Source organism: Cupressus sempervirens, chromosome 4 (genome assembly GCF_028749045.1).
Source record: "Cupressus sempervirens isolate cs-2001-9-10 chromosome 4, ASM2874904v1, whole genome shotgun sequence".
NCBI lineage: Eukaryota > Viridiplantae > Streptophyta > Pinopsida > Cupressales > Cupressaceae > Cupressus > Cupressus sempervirens.
The window spans coordinates 86,807,334-86,823,838 of NC_143121.1; the positions used below are offsets into that span (position 1 = coordinate 86,807,334).

At 35.7% G+C, this 16,505-nt stretch overlaps 1 protein-coding gene across 1 annotated transcript; it reads left to right on the forward strand.

The window, feature by feature from the left end:
- The first annotated feature begins 714 nt into the window (after window positions 1-714).
- LOC149560043 (acetylornithine aminotransferase, mitochondrial-like) lies at window positions 715-14,919 on the forward strand. The gene is made up of 3 exons (XM_089824421.1): window positions 715-1,659; window positions 4,528-4,962; window positions 14,264-14,919. Exons 1-3 carry the CDS (start codon window positions 1,174-1,176, stop codon window positions 14,798-14,800), a joined length of 1,458 nt encoding a protein of 485 aa, XP_089680547.1. The 5' UTR covers window positions 715-1,173; the 3' UTR covers window positions 14,801-14,919.
- Window positions 14,920-16,505: the final 1,586 nt, after the last annotated feature.

Sequence of the window (16,505 nt, forward strand, 5' to 3'; positions counted from 1 at the left end):
GTTGCCAAAAATTTGTGACATTTGATGAGTTGGCCACAAATAAAGGTGATTTTATGGCAATACTGTCATTGAGCATTATAAGGAGAAAGGTCATCTTATGAGAATGTTGTCATTCAGCATTATAAGGATTGAAAAATTAAATAGTAATAATAATAATTTCAAAACCATGGAGGACACTAGAGTCATTTTGAGGAATATTTTCACAAAATTTTAAATTTATTGTCATTTTTTTATTTTTCATTAATTTACTTTTTTTTCATTAGAGTTATGAATTGGTGAGAGGATGACATTGGGATGCCATTCTTCTATATAAATATTTCGTATAAATAATGCTAATTTTTTAAATTTGTGAGTTTATTGACTCATAGAGACTTAAATTCTATCAGTACAATCAAACATAAATACAAATCTTAACTATATTTATCAAGTCAATTTTAAACTTGAAATCGTGTCATGAAGTCACTCAAATAGAAAGCGTATAGAGAAGGATTTTTATGGAGACGACAAAATGCATTAAAGACAAAACAAAGTGTTTTTTTTTTCAGATTCATAGTAATTTTTCTCCTTTTTATTTTAGATTATTTTCAACTACAAACTATACATTCATGAATATCAAATGCTAAAATTTTCAGAAAAATTTATATTTTCGATTTTTTAAAATATTTGTCAACTGTCCCTCCTTTTCTTTTTAAATGCTTCATCGTTTTTTTAAATAAAAATGTCCGTTGTGATACTGTCTATTTGGCTGCACAGGCAATACCGACGCATAAGCCGCAAAGAAGACGTTCAAAGATCGAGATTTCATACAGACTACGCGTTGTACTAAAATTTCCAAAACCTTAAAATAAATTTGTTAGAAAGTAAAGAATGAGAATCTTTCTTTTTATCACTTAGAATAAGCTTCGATTTGGTGCGCATCAATTTTTTCAATTAACTCTGTCACCCTCGAACTCGAAATTTAGGCAAAAGCACTGCGAATAGTTTTTGAACAACAATAATTTCGATTCCCACCATTCCAACCTCCATTATCAACTTCAGCACTTGTTTTTCCCCTATAAATTTGATGCTCATTCTCTTAAATGTTTTCAGAAGCAATGTATAGATGTGTGAAGATATCAGATAACACACACTGATATTTTTATAGCTCAGATAAAATTCATTCTCAGCTAGGAAATGGCCTCTCTGGTCTTTCAAAGTAGTCTGAATCATGGGCTCTTCCGCTCTCAGATAGAATCCCGGGAAGCCAAAAAATCATGGGTTTCTCACAGTTGTAGGGATTTTAAATTGAAAAACCCCAGTAGTAGGAAATATGCTGGAGGAGTGAGGATATTTTCTTGCCTTGTCACTGACTCTAGAGAAAATACTTCTTCTTTGGAGAATTTGGTGGATAATGTAGGGTTAGGGATTGGTGGAGGGAGCAGGGATGTTATAGAAGCTGAAGGGAAGTATTTTGTAAGAAATTATGCAAGGTTTCCCGTTGTATTTGTGAGGGGACAAGGATGCAAATTGTATGATGTGGAAGGGAAAGAGTATTTGGATATGACTGCTGGCATTGCAGTGAATGCCCTTGGTCATGCTGATCCTGCTTGGTTGAAAGCAGTTACAGAACAAGCAGCTTTACTCACTCATGTCGGTAATCCTTTCCATACGGTGCCACAGGTAATAATGTTTGAGTTTCCTGGATTCTTTTGAATTATTTATTATGTTTTCTTAGCAATCATGGATCATCGCTGAACCTAGGCCAATTGCCTCCTTGCGTAGCACACGTGGGCTTCTTGATAGTATGCTTTATGCTGATCTTGGTTCTGTTCTTTGCCTATCAGACAACTGGATAAATGGACTGTAATAAGGTTTTGAAATTCACGAGCTGTAATGTTAGACCCTTAGATTATTGGATTGTAATACCTTTTACGAATTGTAGTATTCACTTTGCTGAATTATTGGATGGCATGGAGCATTTTAAGTATTTTTTAATAGATAAGCTGTAATTCTCTGCTTCATCATCAATTATGAAGGGGAATTAATCATCAAATTTAGAACGCCCTTTGGCTTGGAAGGCTTATCCATGTGGTTTATTTTCTTTCAATGATTCATTATGCTTAGTAGATATCAACTAAATGAGCTTGGAAGTTCCAGTGTTACCCAGGGACGCGTCCCTAGTATATTTTCAGCTGTCCCTGTCCCGGAAACATCAATTTGACTTCTAGAACAAATTAGACTTTGAGTCTCAAAGTAACACAATTTTGGCAAGTGAATTCTGCTGATTCTTATAATTCAAGGTTCTATTATTTATAAGTACATGCTTTATCTATGTTTTCATATAAATATTTTAAATTTCTCTATATATTTTAATTTCCCCTATTGTTATATATAGCCATCCCCATTTGCCATCCTCCCCCGTCCCCAAAATCAGCAAATTTTTTTCCAGTCCCGGAAACCCATCCCACTATCCCCTGCCATCCCCGTCCTTGAAACTCGGAGGAACATAGCTTGGCACCCCTTTTAGCTTAGCAGTCATCTCTTGAGGGTTTTTATTTGTAAAAATCGCCTTAGGGATTGTATCATGTCAAAATTTGCACCAATCATTCCTGCTATAAATGTGAGGAAATCCACCATTGAAGTTTGATCAACTTAGAATATTGTTTGACTTAGAAACCATGTTCAAGTTGTTTCTTTTGTGTCGAAGTTCATCATGGTTGATGAGTTTGTATTTGATCAATGGTCTCATGAGACTTACACAGCTTTATCTGGGCATTAACACGACTGTGCTAACATGAGCACAAGTCTCACCCAGCCTTATCTTGGTTTTAAGTTATTAACAAAAGGGCATTAAAGTAAGTTTGTGCTTGATATGGCTTGAACTTGAATCATCACTGTGGCAATCACTCTGTCTCACCACAGGACCATGAACCGCTAGTTTTTTTGTTATACTAAGTTTCACAAGACCATTATTAATCTTTTCTAAAGCTGTTTTTCCTCGTACCAAACTTAGCTAAAAGTGGATAGAACAAAGCTGTAATATGACTGATCTGCAGACTAATTAATAATAATGAAAAACTCCAAGAGAGAATTATATGCCAACCATTACTACTTAAAATGGTCAACAAAAGAAGAAAGGAATCCTGAGGCAAGATAAATTACCATACGTTCCACTGGAATGATCAATGCCCTATCACATAGGGTAAACCTACTTGCCAAGGCCTAGGGTGATGTTATTGGGATTTTATCATTCAGAGGGCCAACATGATTCCTCCTGTAATTGTGTAATCATTAAATTGTCAGTATTGCCTTGCCTCCAATGATTGTTCATATCCCTTGCAAGATAATTATTCTGCAGCCAAGCCTAAAGCCAAGGCATTCCAATAAGTGTTATTTAGCAGTTTTAACCTTTGGGCCTCGAGACTGACTAGATCAAATCCATTGAGCTTCAAGTGAGAGGAGTGGAATCACGACCTGGCTAAAATAATCTCCATTAAACACTGACATATGGATATGGCAAATTCAGAATTATTGATCTACAGGTATTTTACCATTTGCATCATATATTTTAAGAGATTCTAATTGCATTGACAAAAGATTCCCACTTCACTTAAAATTCGGAAACAGACTCATTTTTTTTTGGCAGTGGCAGTTGTTTTGTTTCAAATTTATGTCAATCATAGTTGCCAAGTATGTTTCATGCGTGGGGCACACTAGTAGTAGGTCAGCTCACTCTAGAGTCTATATGATACTCTACATACTTGGGGGAATGATTTTTTTATGATACTCTATATGTCATCCTGTTTATGCCTGGTAAAATTTAATTCAACTATCAACTCAAAATTAGAAGCCTCTTTTTCTTTAGACTTCTCCAATGCCTGGTATTTCTATATAAATACTTTCTTGGGAATTGTTTTCTGGAATCATCAAACTTATGCACTGTTATTTACATTGTAAATGAATTAATCTAGTCTTATTATATATCATCAGATCCACAGTTACTGAGTTTTAACCAAGGCATGAACGCTACAGTGCTTTTAAAGTTTCAGATTGAGAAAATATCACGAAGAATTTCATATTCTAATGTGCAGATTTGCAAGTCTTTTTTCTATTTTAAGGAATATTATTAAATTTCCATTTGATTGATTGACTGTTTGCAAACCTGATGAAGCATGCAAAGTGCCTTGTGATATCATCATTGAAGACATGATTTTCTTTGTGAACTCTTGTACCTAAACCAGGAGCAATGAGTCATTTTTTTTAAGCTCTCTCCCACTTCAATAGCCGTGCATTCATTTTAATTCTGGAATTGTCATGCTAAGAAGAATTTATATTAACTATAATTTGTTAGTTATAGAAATAGTCAGAGCATTCACCAAATGGTATCACCATTGCATGCCGTGCAATCTTGTTTGATGCTTTTGAAATCTCAACTTGAGAGAATGGCAAAAGAAACACAGCTTTTTAACCATGAGCTAGCTTTTCTCTATGCCTATATTATTTTTTGAAGCATTTTCTCTCTGGATTGATTTATTGTTTGAATTGCAGGTGAAACTGGCAAAGCGTCTTATAGAATCGTCATTTGCTGACAGGATTTTCTTTTCAAACTCTGGTACTGAAGCCAATGAAGCAGCAATCAAATTTGCAAGGATATACCAAAAGACCACAAGACTTACCAAAGGAGAACATGCTACAGAATTTATTTCTTTTACCAATAGCTTTCACGGAAGAACAATGGGAACCCTTGCTTTAACCAGCAAAGAGAAGTACAGAACACCCTTTGAACCAGTCATGCCGGGGGTGATGTTTGTGGAATTTGGAAATGTTGAAGCAACAAAAGCAATAATTCAGCTTGGCAAAACAGCCGCCATTTTTGTTGAACCTGTTCAGGGAGAAGGAGGAATATACAGTGCTACAAATGAATTTTTGAAAGAATTACGTTCTCTCTGCAATGATGCAGGTGCCTTGCTTGTTTTTGACGAGGTAAGTGCTAAGTGATTTTTTCCTCATTAAATATAAACCTTATCCATTTTTGTAATGTATTCCGATGATAGGGAGGTCTGACAGGTTCAGGGTAACTGTCCATTTAAAGACGAGTGTGATGAATATAGTTAAATATTCAGATGTCCTTCATCTATCCTAAGGGAAGCTCATGTATCCCTTAACCATCTCAACTATTAAAGACAAAAATTTATTTAAGCAAAGCACAGGGACCTGTAAATTCCTCTAACCTGATATGAACATAAAACAATTTAAACAATTGTTCGGCATGGTCAAGTGAAAGTAGTATTATCCTATGCTTTGCGGAGTTTCTAGGACGGGGACATGTTTTATGTACAAGTATGGGTCGAAGCCAAAATTTAGGGGACAAGATCTCAGGAGATGGCAATTATAAACATAGGGAATTTTTTTATATAGAGAGACAAAATTCAAATATGAATGTCATAACATTGATAAACTATTCACCATAGAGTCATAGACATATAAGAAACTCAATACATGGAAATTCAAATTCAAATATGCATATCATAACATTGATAATCCGAATATTGTATATGTATAGTAAAAATGCCCAAAGGCTCCAAGTATCAATGCACCATACATGAAATCAAAACGACAAAGTAAATACTAGAAGTCTAAATGAGATGTCCAACTCCCTAATAATCAAAAGCAATAATGTACCTGAGTATCTGCAAAGCGGAAACTGTCCTCTAGGCATCTAAATATATATCTAAATCAAAATCATAGTCAACCTCTCCCTTTAAATCACTAGTAGGGGTAAGAAGAGTGTCCTCATCCAATGGAACACCGAGCAGACCTGGAGGTGTGATCCTCATTAATCTACAATGCATCCTTAGAATTAACATCCCAATGTAGTGATGGAGACTGTGGATACTTAAGACTTTGTCACTCCTCTAGTCGCAATACACTGTGAACAACCACAATAGAGGTAAGGTTGTTCCTCTTGACTGATTGGATGAAGCTATATGTAGACCAATTCCTCTTTGCAACAGAGGAATTCACAATCTCTAAAAGAAGAAGAATGGCAAGGGCTTTCAGCTCAAGTGCATCTTTACCATGCCATGTCCACCATCCAATTGGGTCCCTTTGAGCTAATGTAGCTCTATCAACCCTCACCTCAAGTCTACCAAAAGTTGGACCATGAAGATTGGCAATGTCAAGCCATTGCCCTCGAACTTTTGTAGTATCCTCTCCATTATGCATTTTTGAAAGGGCCTTGAAGGAGCCCTCCTTCACCTATATTGAACAAACAAAGATTTAGAAGTTAGAATTTAGAAACTTTACAAATAAAATTAAAATTTAAAAAACATATTAAAAATTCAGCAATTCAAATCTTAAACTGTTAAAAACTTAAACATAAATTAGACTCACCCCCTCATCAACAGATGGAGGCAATCTCCTAGGCTTGAATTTGAATTTCCATGTATTGAGGTTCTTATATTTCTATGACTCAATGTTATGATATGCATATTTGAATTTTAATTTCCATGTATTGAGGTTCTCATATGTCTATGACTCTATGGTGAATAGTTTATCAAGAGGACACTCGTCCTACCCCTACCAGTGATTTAAAGGGAGAGGTTGACTGTGATTTAGTTTTAGATATATATTTAGATTCCTAGAGGACAGTTTCCACTTTGCAAATACTTAGGTACATTATTGCTTTTGATTATTAGGGAGTTGGACATCTCATTTAGACTTCTAGTATTTACTTTGTCGTTTTGATTTCTGAAAGAAGAAGAATGGCAAGGGCTTTCAGCTCAAGCACATCTTTACCATGCCATGTCCACCATTCAATTGGGTCCCTTTGAGCTAATGTAGCTCTATCAACCCTCGCCTCAGGTCTACCAAAACTTGGACTATGAAGATTGGCAATGTCAACCCTCCTTCACCTATATTGAACAAACAAAGATTTAGAAGTTAGAATTTAGAAACTTTACAAGGACACTCTTCCTACCCCTACCAGTGATTTAGAGGGAGAGGTTGACTATGATTTAGATTTAGATATATATTTAGATTCCTAGAGGACAGTTTCCGCTTTGCAGATACTCAGGTACATTATTGCTTTTGATTATTAGGGAGTTGGACATCCCATTTAGACTTCTAGCATTTACTTTGTCGTTTTGATTTCTGAAAGAAGAAGAATGGCAATCTTCATGGTCCAACTTTTGGTAGGTCTAAGGTGAGGGTTGATAGAGCTACATTAGCTCAAAGGGAGACCAATTCCTCTCTGCAATAGAGGAATTAACAATCTTTGAAAGAAGAAGAATGGCAAGGGCTTTCAGCTCAAGCGCATCTTTACCATGCCATGTCCACCATCCAATTGGGTCCCTTTGAGCTAATGTAGCTCTATCAACCCTCGCCTCAAGTCTACCAAAAGTTGGACCATGAAGATTGGCAATGTCAAGCCATTGCCTCGAATTTTTGCAGCATCCTCTCCATTATACATTTTTGAAAGGGCCTTGAAGGAGCCCTCCTTCACCTCTATTGAACAAACAAAGATTTAGAAGTTAGAATCTAGAAACTTTACAAATGAAATTAAAATTTTAAAAACATATTAAAAATTCAGCAATTCAAATCTTAAACTATTAAAAATTAAACATAAATTAAACTCACCCCCTCATCAACAGATGGAGGGAATCTCCTAGGCCTTGGTGCCTACCAATTAGGATTTGACTACATAGATTGCTTCTGAAGTGGGGTGTTCTTGGTGTTCCACCTTTTTCATCACAATGGGCTTAAGATGCTCCTCATAGAACTCCAAAGTAGGTTCCTTGTTTTTAATAGTTTGCTTGACTTGCCCAAGCATAGCACCAAAGGTCTCATAAATCTCTCCAAGGCTAGGAGAGTCAATATCAACATATCTAATGACTTACATAATAGGGTCAATGAAAGAGAAAATGTATCTGCAAATGAAAACAAATTACAAGTGTGAAACATCTTAATTTTATAAAAACCAACAAATGCTAAAATCAGAAATATTTGTATAAAATCAGCAATAACAATTATTTAGGTTTCTTACCCTATTGTGGTTCACTAGTTATCATCCAAGATTCTTTGTTTCACACTTCTTCCATCTGGGTGCTTGATTCATGCCATCTATTCCACTCAACATTGACCACCATGGATTGTAAGGCCTCTTGGACCTCAAGCATCCTCTCCAACAAAATAAAGTAGCTAACCATATCTAGTGTTTACGTATGTCCTAAATAGTGCAAGAGATGTGAGATGATTGTAAATTAAACATTTGCGCATCTCTAGCCTCAAACACCATAGCCTTTATCCAATCAATCTTTCCATTGTCCTTCAAAGTGTTATTCAATGCATGTACACAACACGGGGTTCAAAAAATGTGTCTATAGGTGCTTTCTACTATCAATCCAACTGATTTACACACCTAAGTTGAATCAGTGATTCCTTGTACAACATTTGAAGGCCCTACCTCTTCTACTGCATCCTTCAAAATTTGAAATTGTAAGGATGCATCCTTCCTTTTTCTTGAACAATCAATAGCTCTAAGAAAATAGGCCCTTATTGTACTAGTGACAATAAGATTGATGAGTGGCCAATGTTTGATATCGGTCCACCCATCCATGAATCACTCATCCATGTTTGTCTCATATCCTCTATCACAATGCTTACTTTTGAGCACTCTTTATCAAGGATAGTGGTGCATAATTTAGTCTCTCCTAGTGGTATAAATAAGGGACCAACAACATTCATATCTTTGCACATTTGTCTATAGAATGAGGAACAAGAAACATGGAATTGTATACAATGAGCAAAAAGAAATCTGCAAATGGACTCTTCAGCTTTCTCTATTGCTTGTATGTTAAACAATTCAGCCACATTTGTATCTTTGTTGGCCTTTCCCTTCCCTTTACCAGTAGTGCTACTAGCAGTGGGTGTGGGTGTGGTAACTATTGGATCCCCTGCTTTCAATGCCTCTTTCTTCATATGCAAGTTATTGGCCTCAAGTTTTTTTCAGCTGTAATTGTTTTGCAGCCTTTCACCCCTTGCCCACCTATCCATAAAAGACGACAAAACACTCTTGTGTAGCTCCCAAAATAATGTTTGTTACATAAATAGCATTCTCATTCCCTACTACACCTCGAATTTTTTTTCTTATTTTCGCCTATTGTTGTGGCAAATTGTAGGAGAGGTTTCTTAGGGTTGTATGGGCCTTTGGCATATTTTTTTAGGACTTTGGAAGGGCACTCAAATGGATTAGACATTGTTGCATCTTCCATAGAGACATCTATATCAGCTGAAGATTCATCCACGACTGCCCTAGGTCTTATTCTTTGTCTTTGTAAATGTGACATTTGAGTTTCTTGCATGGCAACATCCATGCTATCACTACTTCCCTCACCCTCACTCCTGCTCATGTTTTTGGAATTTGTAATGTATTATACTGCTGCAAGTTATGGAAAAATAAGTATTTCAATGTTTCATTCAACATGCCCTCTCTATGTGATGAAGAAAAATGAAAAATGGCAACAAATAATAACCAAGTTTGAATCAAACAAAACTAAAATAAAATACAGACCTGGAATGAAGAAGAAATGAAGGCAAAACCTCCTCTTACACCTCCAAAATGCACTCCTCTTGCTATTGTTGTTGTTCTCTTCCTCTTCACAACTTGCAAAAAACTCCAAGTGAACAAAAGACTTCAACCTTTTGTTTTTTAAAGCCAAAATAGAGTTTGAATATTTTATTATAACCCAACATTTGTGTGGGGCTCGCACGGAGTTGAGAGAAATTAAGAAGCCATTTTTTTGTGCTTTTCTTTATCTCTCGCTGTTCTGGAAAGTAGAGTACGGGATTCTTTATCGGATACAGACGCGGGACAGATTTGCAGTCCCTGGTACGAAATTTTGTACCCACATTTCCTGCTCAATTCAAAAAGCTGTTTTGGGGACGGTATTGGATTTTTGCATTTTGGAATGGCACAGGGGATGGAAAACATTGGTACCTGCGTCCTTGTTTCATACCCGATACAAAAACCAGGGGACGTGTCCCTGTGGAACACATTTATTATCTTGTATCTGGGAACATACTAGGGTGATGGAAGTGACTGGAATTTATTGATTTTCCTATTTATTAAGATGTTCCCCTGTGACTTGATGCCTGTTATGCTTGTGCTGGCATTTGAAATTTGGAGGGTTTCTCTAGCTGTCCCTAAACTTCATTTCACACCCCAGAAACATGTTCTCTTTGCCTTGGAATCCTTGTCACCATAACTTGGAAAAATAAGTTCTCTATCTCCATAGCTAGATATTATAGATATATCATTTTTAGTACTATGAAGAAATGATGCAGCTATCCACAAAATAAAAATCTAAAATGAATGAATCCTCTTACCTATGTTACTGCAAATTTGGACAGGTATGGAAACTGCAGGGAACAGAACAAATTTTGAGGATATCTAAAGAATGATCACCTTAGTGGAATGGGTAGGTAGACCTTCCCAATCTCAGAGATTGATAGCAGTTTGGAAATAGTGAACCCCCTGAAATATGCATGGAATACTAGACAAAACCATAAAGTTGTAGTCTTGTAGAACAATGGCATTGATCATTATCCAAATCTTACCTTTTCATGTAAGTCTCTGGTGGCCTTGGTTCCTCTCTACCTTTTTCTGTCTTTGAGAAATCTTCCTAAAATAAACATATTTAAAGGCTTATAGAATTCTTTAATGTTTCTCAACGAACCAAGGGAATGCACAGCATTAGATAAATAAATGTCTACATGACTAGAATGCTTAAGTTTCACTCAACTTGGGGAATGCTCCTCTGGATCCCAGTGGATATCTGGAAAACAAGCTAGGGAATGCCACAGTATGATAATTGGAATATTTAAATGTCACTCAAGTGACACAGGGAATGCTAATCTGGATCTCAGGATATACCTGGGAGTTACTTTCTAAACTGCTAGAATCTATATATATCTGTTGTATGTTGCAGAAAATATTAACAATAATCAGAATTGATAAAATACATTTGTGTACGGACGCTTTAAAAATGATTATATAACTGTTAAGAAATATTGCTAACTTTGATTTTTCTGTAAATGGTCTACACTTAAATTAGGTATATGGCTGTCAATCTTCTAGATATATCTTGCATATGCTTACCTCTCTATATGTATGTATAAATAATCATACAATACTGCAGAAGTCAGAGAAATAGTATAAAAGATGCAGCAGCTATTGTTCCATAAGTGGCTCTTCACATTCCTTCAGTTGTGGTTAGATAATGGTCGAATCTGCACTTCAGTTGCCCTACACCCCTAGTAATCATAGGACCAATTCTGCTCCTCTTGAGGATGGAAGTGTCAACATTCTGAGCGCTCAACAGCACTTTGTGTGGATAGTTATATATGTGTTTTGAAGTTAAAACAATAGGCGATTTAGAGTATGACATGTCAACTGGTGTATGCCTTGTAAAGTTTAGTGTACACTCAATGCAGCATACAAGCTTCCCAGAATGCCCCATGCCACCAAAATTGTTTGGGCTGGTTTTGATGTAGAATAGTGATCTTAGTAACACCACAAATCATCATAAGTGTTTATATAGTGAAACGAGGCATGGAAGCTAATTGGGCGTTACCATGGATCAAAAAGAATGTCCTCTGCCACTGAAATGGTCCAAGCTGTATTTGGTGAAGGTGGAGTCATCATCTTGATAGCACTAGAAATTACCAGAGACATTTGTGGCTGTGCATTAACACAAAATGTAGGAGCTGATTGGGCATTCCCACTGATCATATAAATGGGCTATAGAGTATCACAGATGATGCATTTGTGGATGCAATGTTGATCAAATGCCTAATTAATACTTAAATGTCCCAATGGGTATTTGCATCCTATACAGCTTTGGAAGCCGATTCAGTATCTGAGCCCACTAGGAAAAGACAGTTTCAATAAAAAAGTAGGAAGACTCTTTAAGGGTGCCCTTCCCTAATATTGATTTAATAAACCCTTTTTTATGTGTGTTCAGCCTGGATAAGGAACAGTGGTAGCTTTTTTTACTTTCTGGCTGCTCGTTTGTACTTTGTGACTGAGTGCAAATGGATGTTTCTGTATACTTTTTAAATTACATTTTGACAGCAACCTCAGTCTTCATCTCTGTCATCCCAATGCCGTCCCTTTAAATTTGACCTCTCCTAACAATTCTTGAACACATATTCCATCACATTGACCTCTGTAAATCTTGGGGTTGTGAGTTTGTGTATTATCTTCAATCAATCCCATGGGTTCTGACATCAGATACAGCTTTGGAAGCCAGTTCAGCATCTAACCCCACTAGAAAATGGTAATTTCAATTTAAAGCATAGAGGCTTCTTAATGACCTCCTTGCCTAATATTTATTTAAGAAGCCTTTTTGAATAGGTGCTTAGCCTAGATAAGGTGCAGCAACTTATATTAATTTCTGGGTGCTTGTTTGAACTTTTGGACTCTGTGATTCTATATTTCTGTATATTTTTCTAAACCACATTTTGACATCTCCCTAGTTCTTTATCTTTGCTATGCCTTCAATGTTAGCCTTTAACAATTCTCAAACTATTATTCCCTTTCATTTTCCTTATGCATAAATCTTGGTATTATAAGTTGTTCTACTAGCTATTTGATCTCAAATGTTAGGGATTGGAACTGCATGAGATAGGAATTATTTTTTAGAATGCCTAACAAAGGAACGAGTTTTAGGAACAGAAAAATATACGTGTCCAATTTCAGGAGATGACAGGGATTAGGCTCTATGAAATAACTTAAACAGTATATGAAAAATTTATAAAAATCTGGAAGTGTACTTGCTTCTGGCTCCCAGCAAGTGGGAAAAGGCCATTGTACCTTATCCAAGACGAATTTTTGGTAGAAATCCTACAGTTGTCTCTTACTGTCCTGGTTTAGTTTTCTCCATCAATTGCTTCTATGCAAAGTCTGCTCAAAATGAACATAAAATGTTTCTAGGGTTATACGCTATGTTACACAAGGAAGCATTGCCCCCCCAAACCTTTTGTCCTCACCCCAATACCTGTTTCAAGGGCACCAGAACAGCAGGAAATATCCCCTACCCATCCCCTATCAACGTGATTTTTGGGGATGCGTCCCAGAAAACAGACTCTGAGCATTCCCTATGTTGCAAATCATTTTCTAGTGTTCTACTTTTGGACTTCAAAAAACTGAATAAATCAAAACAAAGGTAAAAAGGGCTATCCTATGTTACAATGAAATTTTAACTTTTTATATCCACCATACTTGAAAGTATTAGAATGAACATAGAACATTGAATCTCAGAATCTGATGCATAACATTATGTCTAAATTGACCGTTGATGTTGTGTACAAGTATACTTCTATAATCTCCCTATGCTAAGTTGCAAGATACACTGAAGTTCATCCATGAAGTCCAAATTTCAGCAAGTGTTTACCCTTTCTGATCTTCATCCGAACTTTATGATATTTAATATAATATTGGTATTTTTAATAATATTATTTTATTCTAAAATAATATCGAGTTATTTAGTTTAATTATTTAGAAGTGTCAAACTATTTTGACAATTTTTTGGATATATTACTTATATTTAAAAAAAATTATGAGTAAATTTAATGTTGAATTTTTTCCAAATTTTTTCCCTTGCCGAATTTCATCCGAATTTTATGATCGGCAAACTCTAACTTGAATTCGAACCTTGTGACTTAGTCCCTGTGTATATAATGTTTACACTTCATTCTATTGAAAAAGGTCTTCTGGACTGCTTTCTTCAGAATCCATCCTCCCATCTCCATCCTAGGAAATGAAATAAAAATTTAGGGTTCCTCATTTCTTCTATTAACTAAAATCATTTTTTGTGTTGGGTTAGACAATGTGTGTTGAAGGGTATGAGAGCTATACATTCGGTGAAATTTGACATGGATTGTGCATTTTATTACTTTTTGATATACAGTTCATTTATGGGGGCAGGATCGACATACTAAGAAGTGGCATATCCAATACATTATAGTGGAATAGAGATTTTTGAATGGCACTCTTATGAAAGGAATGTATATGGTTTCTGCCCTGTTCTTTGTTATCATTGATGCATCTGCAATTATTGTAAGTCATTTAAACATATTGTATATAGTTTTTCTAGTTTAGCATACATACTAGTTTCAAATTTTCAATAGTGCTATTCATTGTTGTGGCAGCCATTGTTGTCATGTAATGTATGATATTCTTTCTCCCAACGGAAGGCAAAGTTTCTCATTGATTGTTTTTCAGATTCAATGTGGATTGGGCCGAACAGGACAGCTTTGGGCACATCAAGTATATGATGTGCAGCCAGATATAATGACTTTGGCAAAGCCATTGGCAGGAGGTTTGCCCATTGGTGCTGTTCTCGTAACAGAAAAGGTGGCTGCAGCTATAGGTCCTGGTGATCATGGAAGTACTTTTGCTGGTGGGCCTCTTGTTTGTCATGCTGCTCTTGCAGTGTTGGATAGAATTCAAGAAACTGGATTCCTGGAAAGCGTAGCTAGGAAAGGGCAGTATTTAAAAGACCTGCTAACCAAAAAACTGGCTAGCAATGTTCATGTGAAAGAAATCCGCGGTTCAGGCTTGCTTGTAGGCATTGAGCTTGATGTTTCTGCTTCATCTATAGCCAATGCTGCTCTACATGCTGGTGTCCTGATTCTGACTGCTGGTAAAGGAAATATTGTCAGGCTTGTTCCGCCTCTTATTATTTCAGAAGAAGAGTTGGAAAAGGCAGTGGACGTTCTATCAAAATGTATTGAGGCTCTTGATGAAAATAAACCATGAAAATGAATTGTAAGCAACACAGGACTTGCAGAGTTCCCAAAGGTGGGAAATTAATATCTTGTTATTTGAAATTTTGATGCTCATATAACCCCATGCAATGAAGTATTTTAGTTCTGCTAGATTATTGATCATATGTGAAAATGTCCCCGATTTAGTTTAAAATAAGCAGAGAAAAAGATGCACACATGGGCAAGAAGGCCCGGCCCATGAAATAGAATCGAACCAGAACTCTTTGAAATTGTCTAAAAATGAGAGAATTAGTGCAATGCCAAAACACAATGAATCAACTTTGAAACAAATAAGATGTAATTATATGTAACATTAATACTATTTAAAGGCTTTTTCTACTGATTGGAGATTGAAGAACAGTCATAATTTTGTCTGGTTTCGGCATCTTATTTATAACTTTTACAGTGATGAGGCTCTTTGGAGTCTCCATTTGATCAAGCATCATCCGTACCCCCAGGAAAGACTGCGAAATGGTTACTCTTTTTAAAATATTAAATTATTAATATACAGTTAGACATATTTTTTCAAGAGGGCATCTGCCGAAGTCATTGAATTTGGATAGCCTGCAAGAAATTGTCTATTATCCTAGAAACATACGAAGTAAATAATGTATCAAACTAGGCTAGCTCTATATACCATACTATACCGTACATATAGATTTAGAAATTCAAACTTTTAGATCCTCAATATTTACCAATTCATGAAATTATGAATCACACTCGCAGTTCTTAGCATTGAAAAATAATCAGTTATTTAATATTTATATGCTTCGCAATAATTTGAGAGGAGCATTCTAATGCACCTTATATACCTTGGGAAGTGTTAGCGAATTAATGCGGATGTTTTACTTTGAGTTCATATGCAGTCACCTCGTGTTTTCGAGTTATTCTTGATTGAAATGCTGCATATAGTTTGAACTATGGGTGTATTTTACTTGCACAGGAGAAATATAATAAGAATTAGTAAGTTTGTAAAGAGCACTGGGAGGAAATTTGAATAATGGTTTGAAAACTTAGTACAAGTTAAGAAAAAAATATCCATCTGAAAATTAATCAAATGCATCGTGAGTAAGAAGCTATGTGTTTTCAAGATTTCCGCAGCTTGTAACAGATTGTTTTTCTTTTGTCTTATGCCTTAAATACATCTTTCATTTTAAAAAGCATTTCAGTAAAGAGCATATAAGCTCACTTTGAGATGAAGGAGTTTCAAGTAGCAGGAAAATTGTGAAACAGAGATGGAATTCTCTACAACTATCTCTCCCATGGTAATGGAGAAAGAATTTCCATAATCATGTAAGTGAATACATAGCATGCAATCTAAATTTAAGAGTTAATCACAAGAAGAAGACATGATTACAGTGGCAAGATCAACCTTGTGGAAACAAAGACGCAAACACAGACCTTGTAGGGTCAAACCCAATTTTTATTCCTGTAGCCAATGTTTCCAAAACAACCAAGTCCCCACTCATCATACAAACTATTCCATCTTATTGAACATTTGTTACATTCATTATCATCACCTACAATTTGAGATTATACAAATAACATTTCTAGTGTACGTAATAATTGCATCAGAACAGAACTTTATTACAGAAACAATTAATTTGTAAGTAGTACTCACATCACACCCTTATTACAAAAACAATTTATCCCCAACTATTGAAAAAAAAGTATTGTTCTTCACAATAAGGTGATTT

Excerpts from the sequence above, each read along its gene's own strand:
- LOC149560043 (XM_089824421.1), top strand. The coding sequence starts at position 1,174 with ATGGCCTCTCTGGTCTTTCAAAGTAGTCTGAATCATGGGCTCTTCCGC. Across the intron at positions 1,660-4,527 it reads CTTTCCATACGGTGCCACAG|GTGAAACTGGCAAAGCGTCT; the intron begins GTAATAATGTTT and ends TTTGAATTGCAG. Across the intron at positions 4,963-14,263 it reads CCTTGCTTGTTTTTGACGAG|ATTCAATGTGGATTGGGCCG; the intron begins GTAAGTGCTAAG and ends ATTGTTTTTCAG.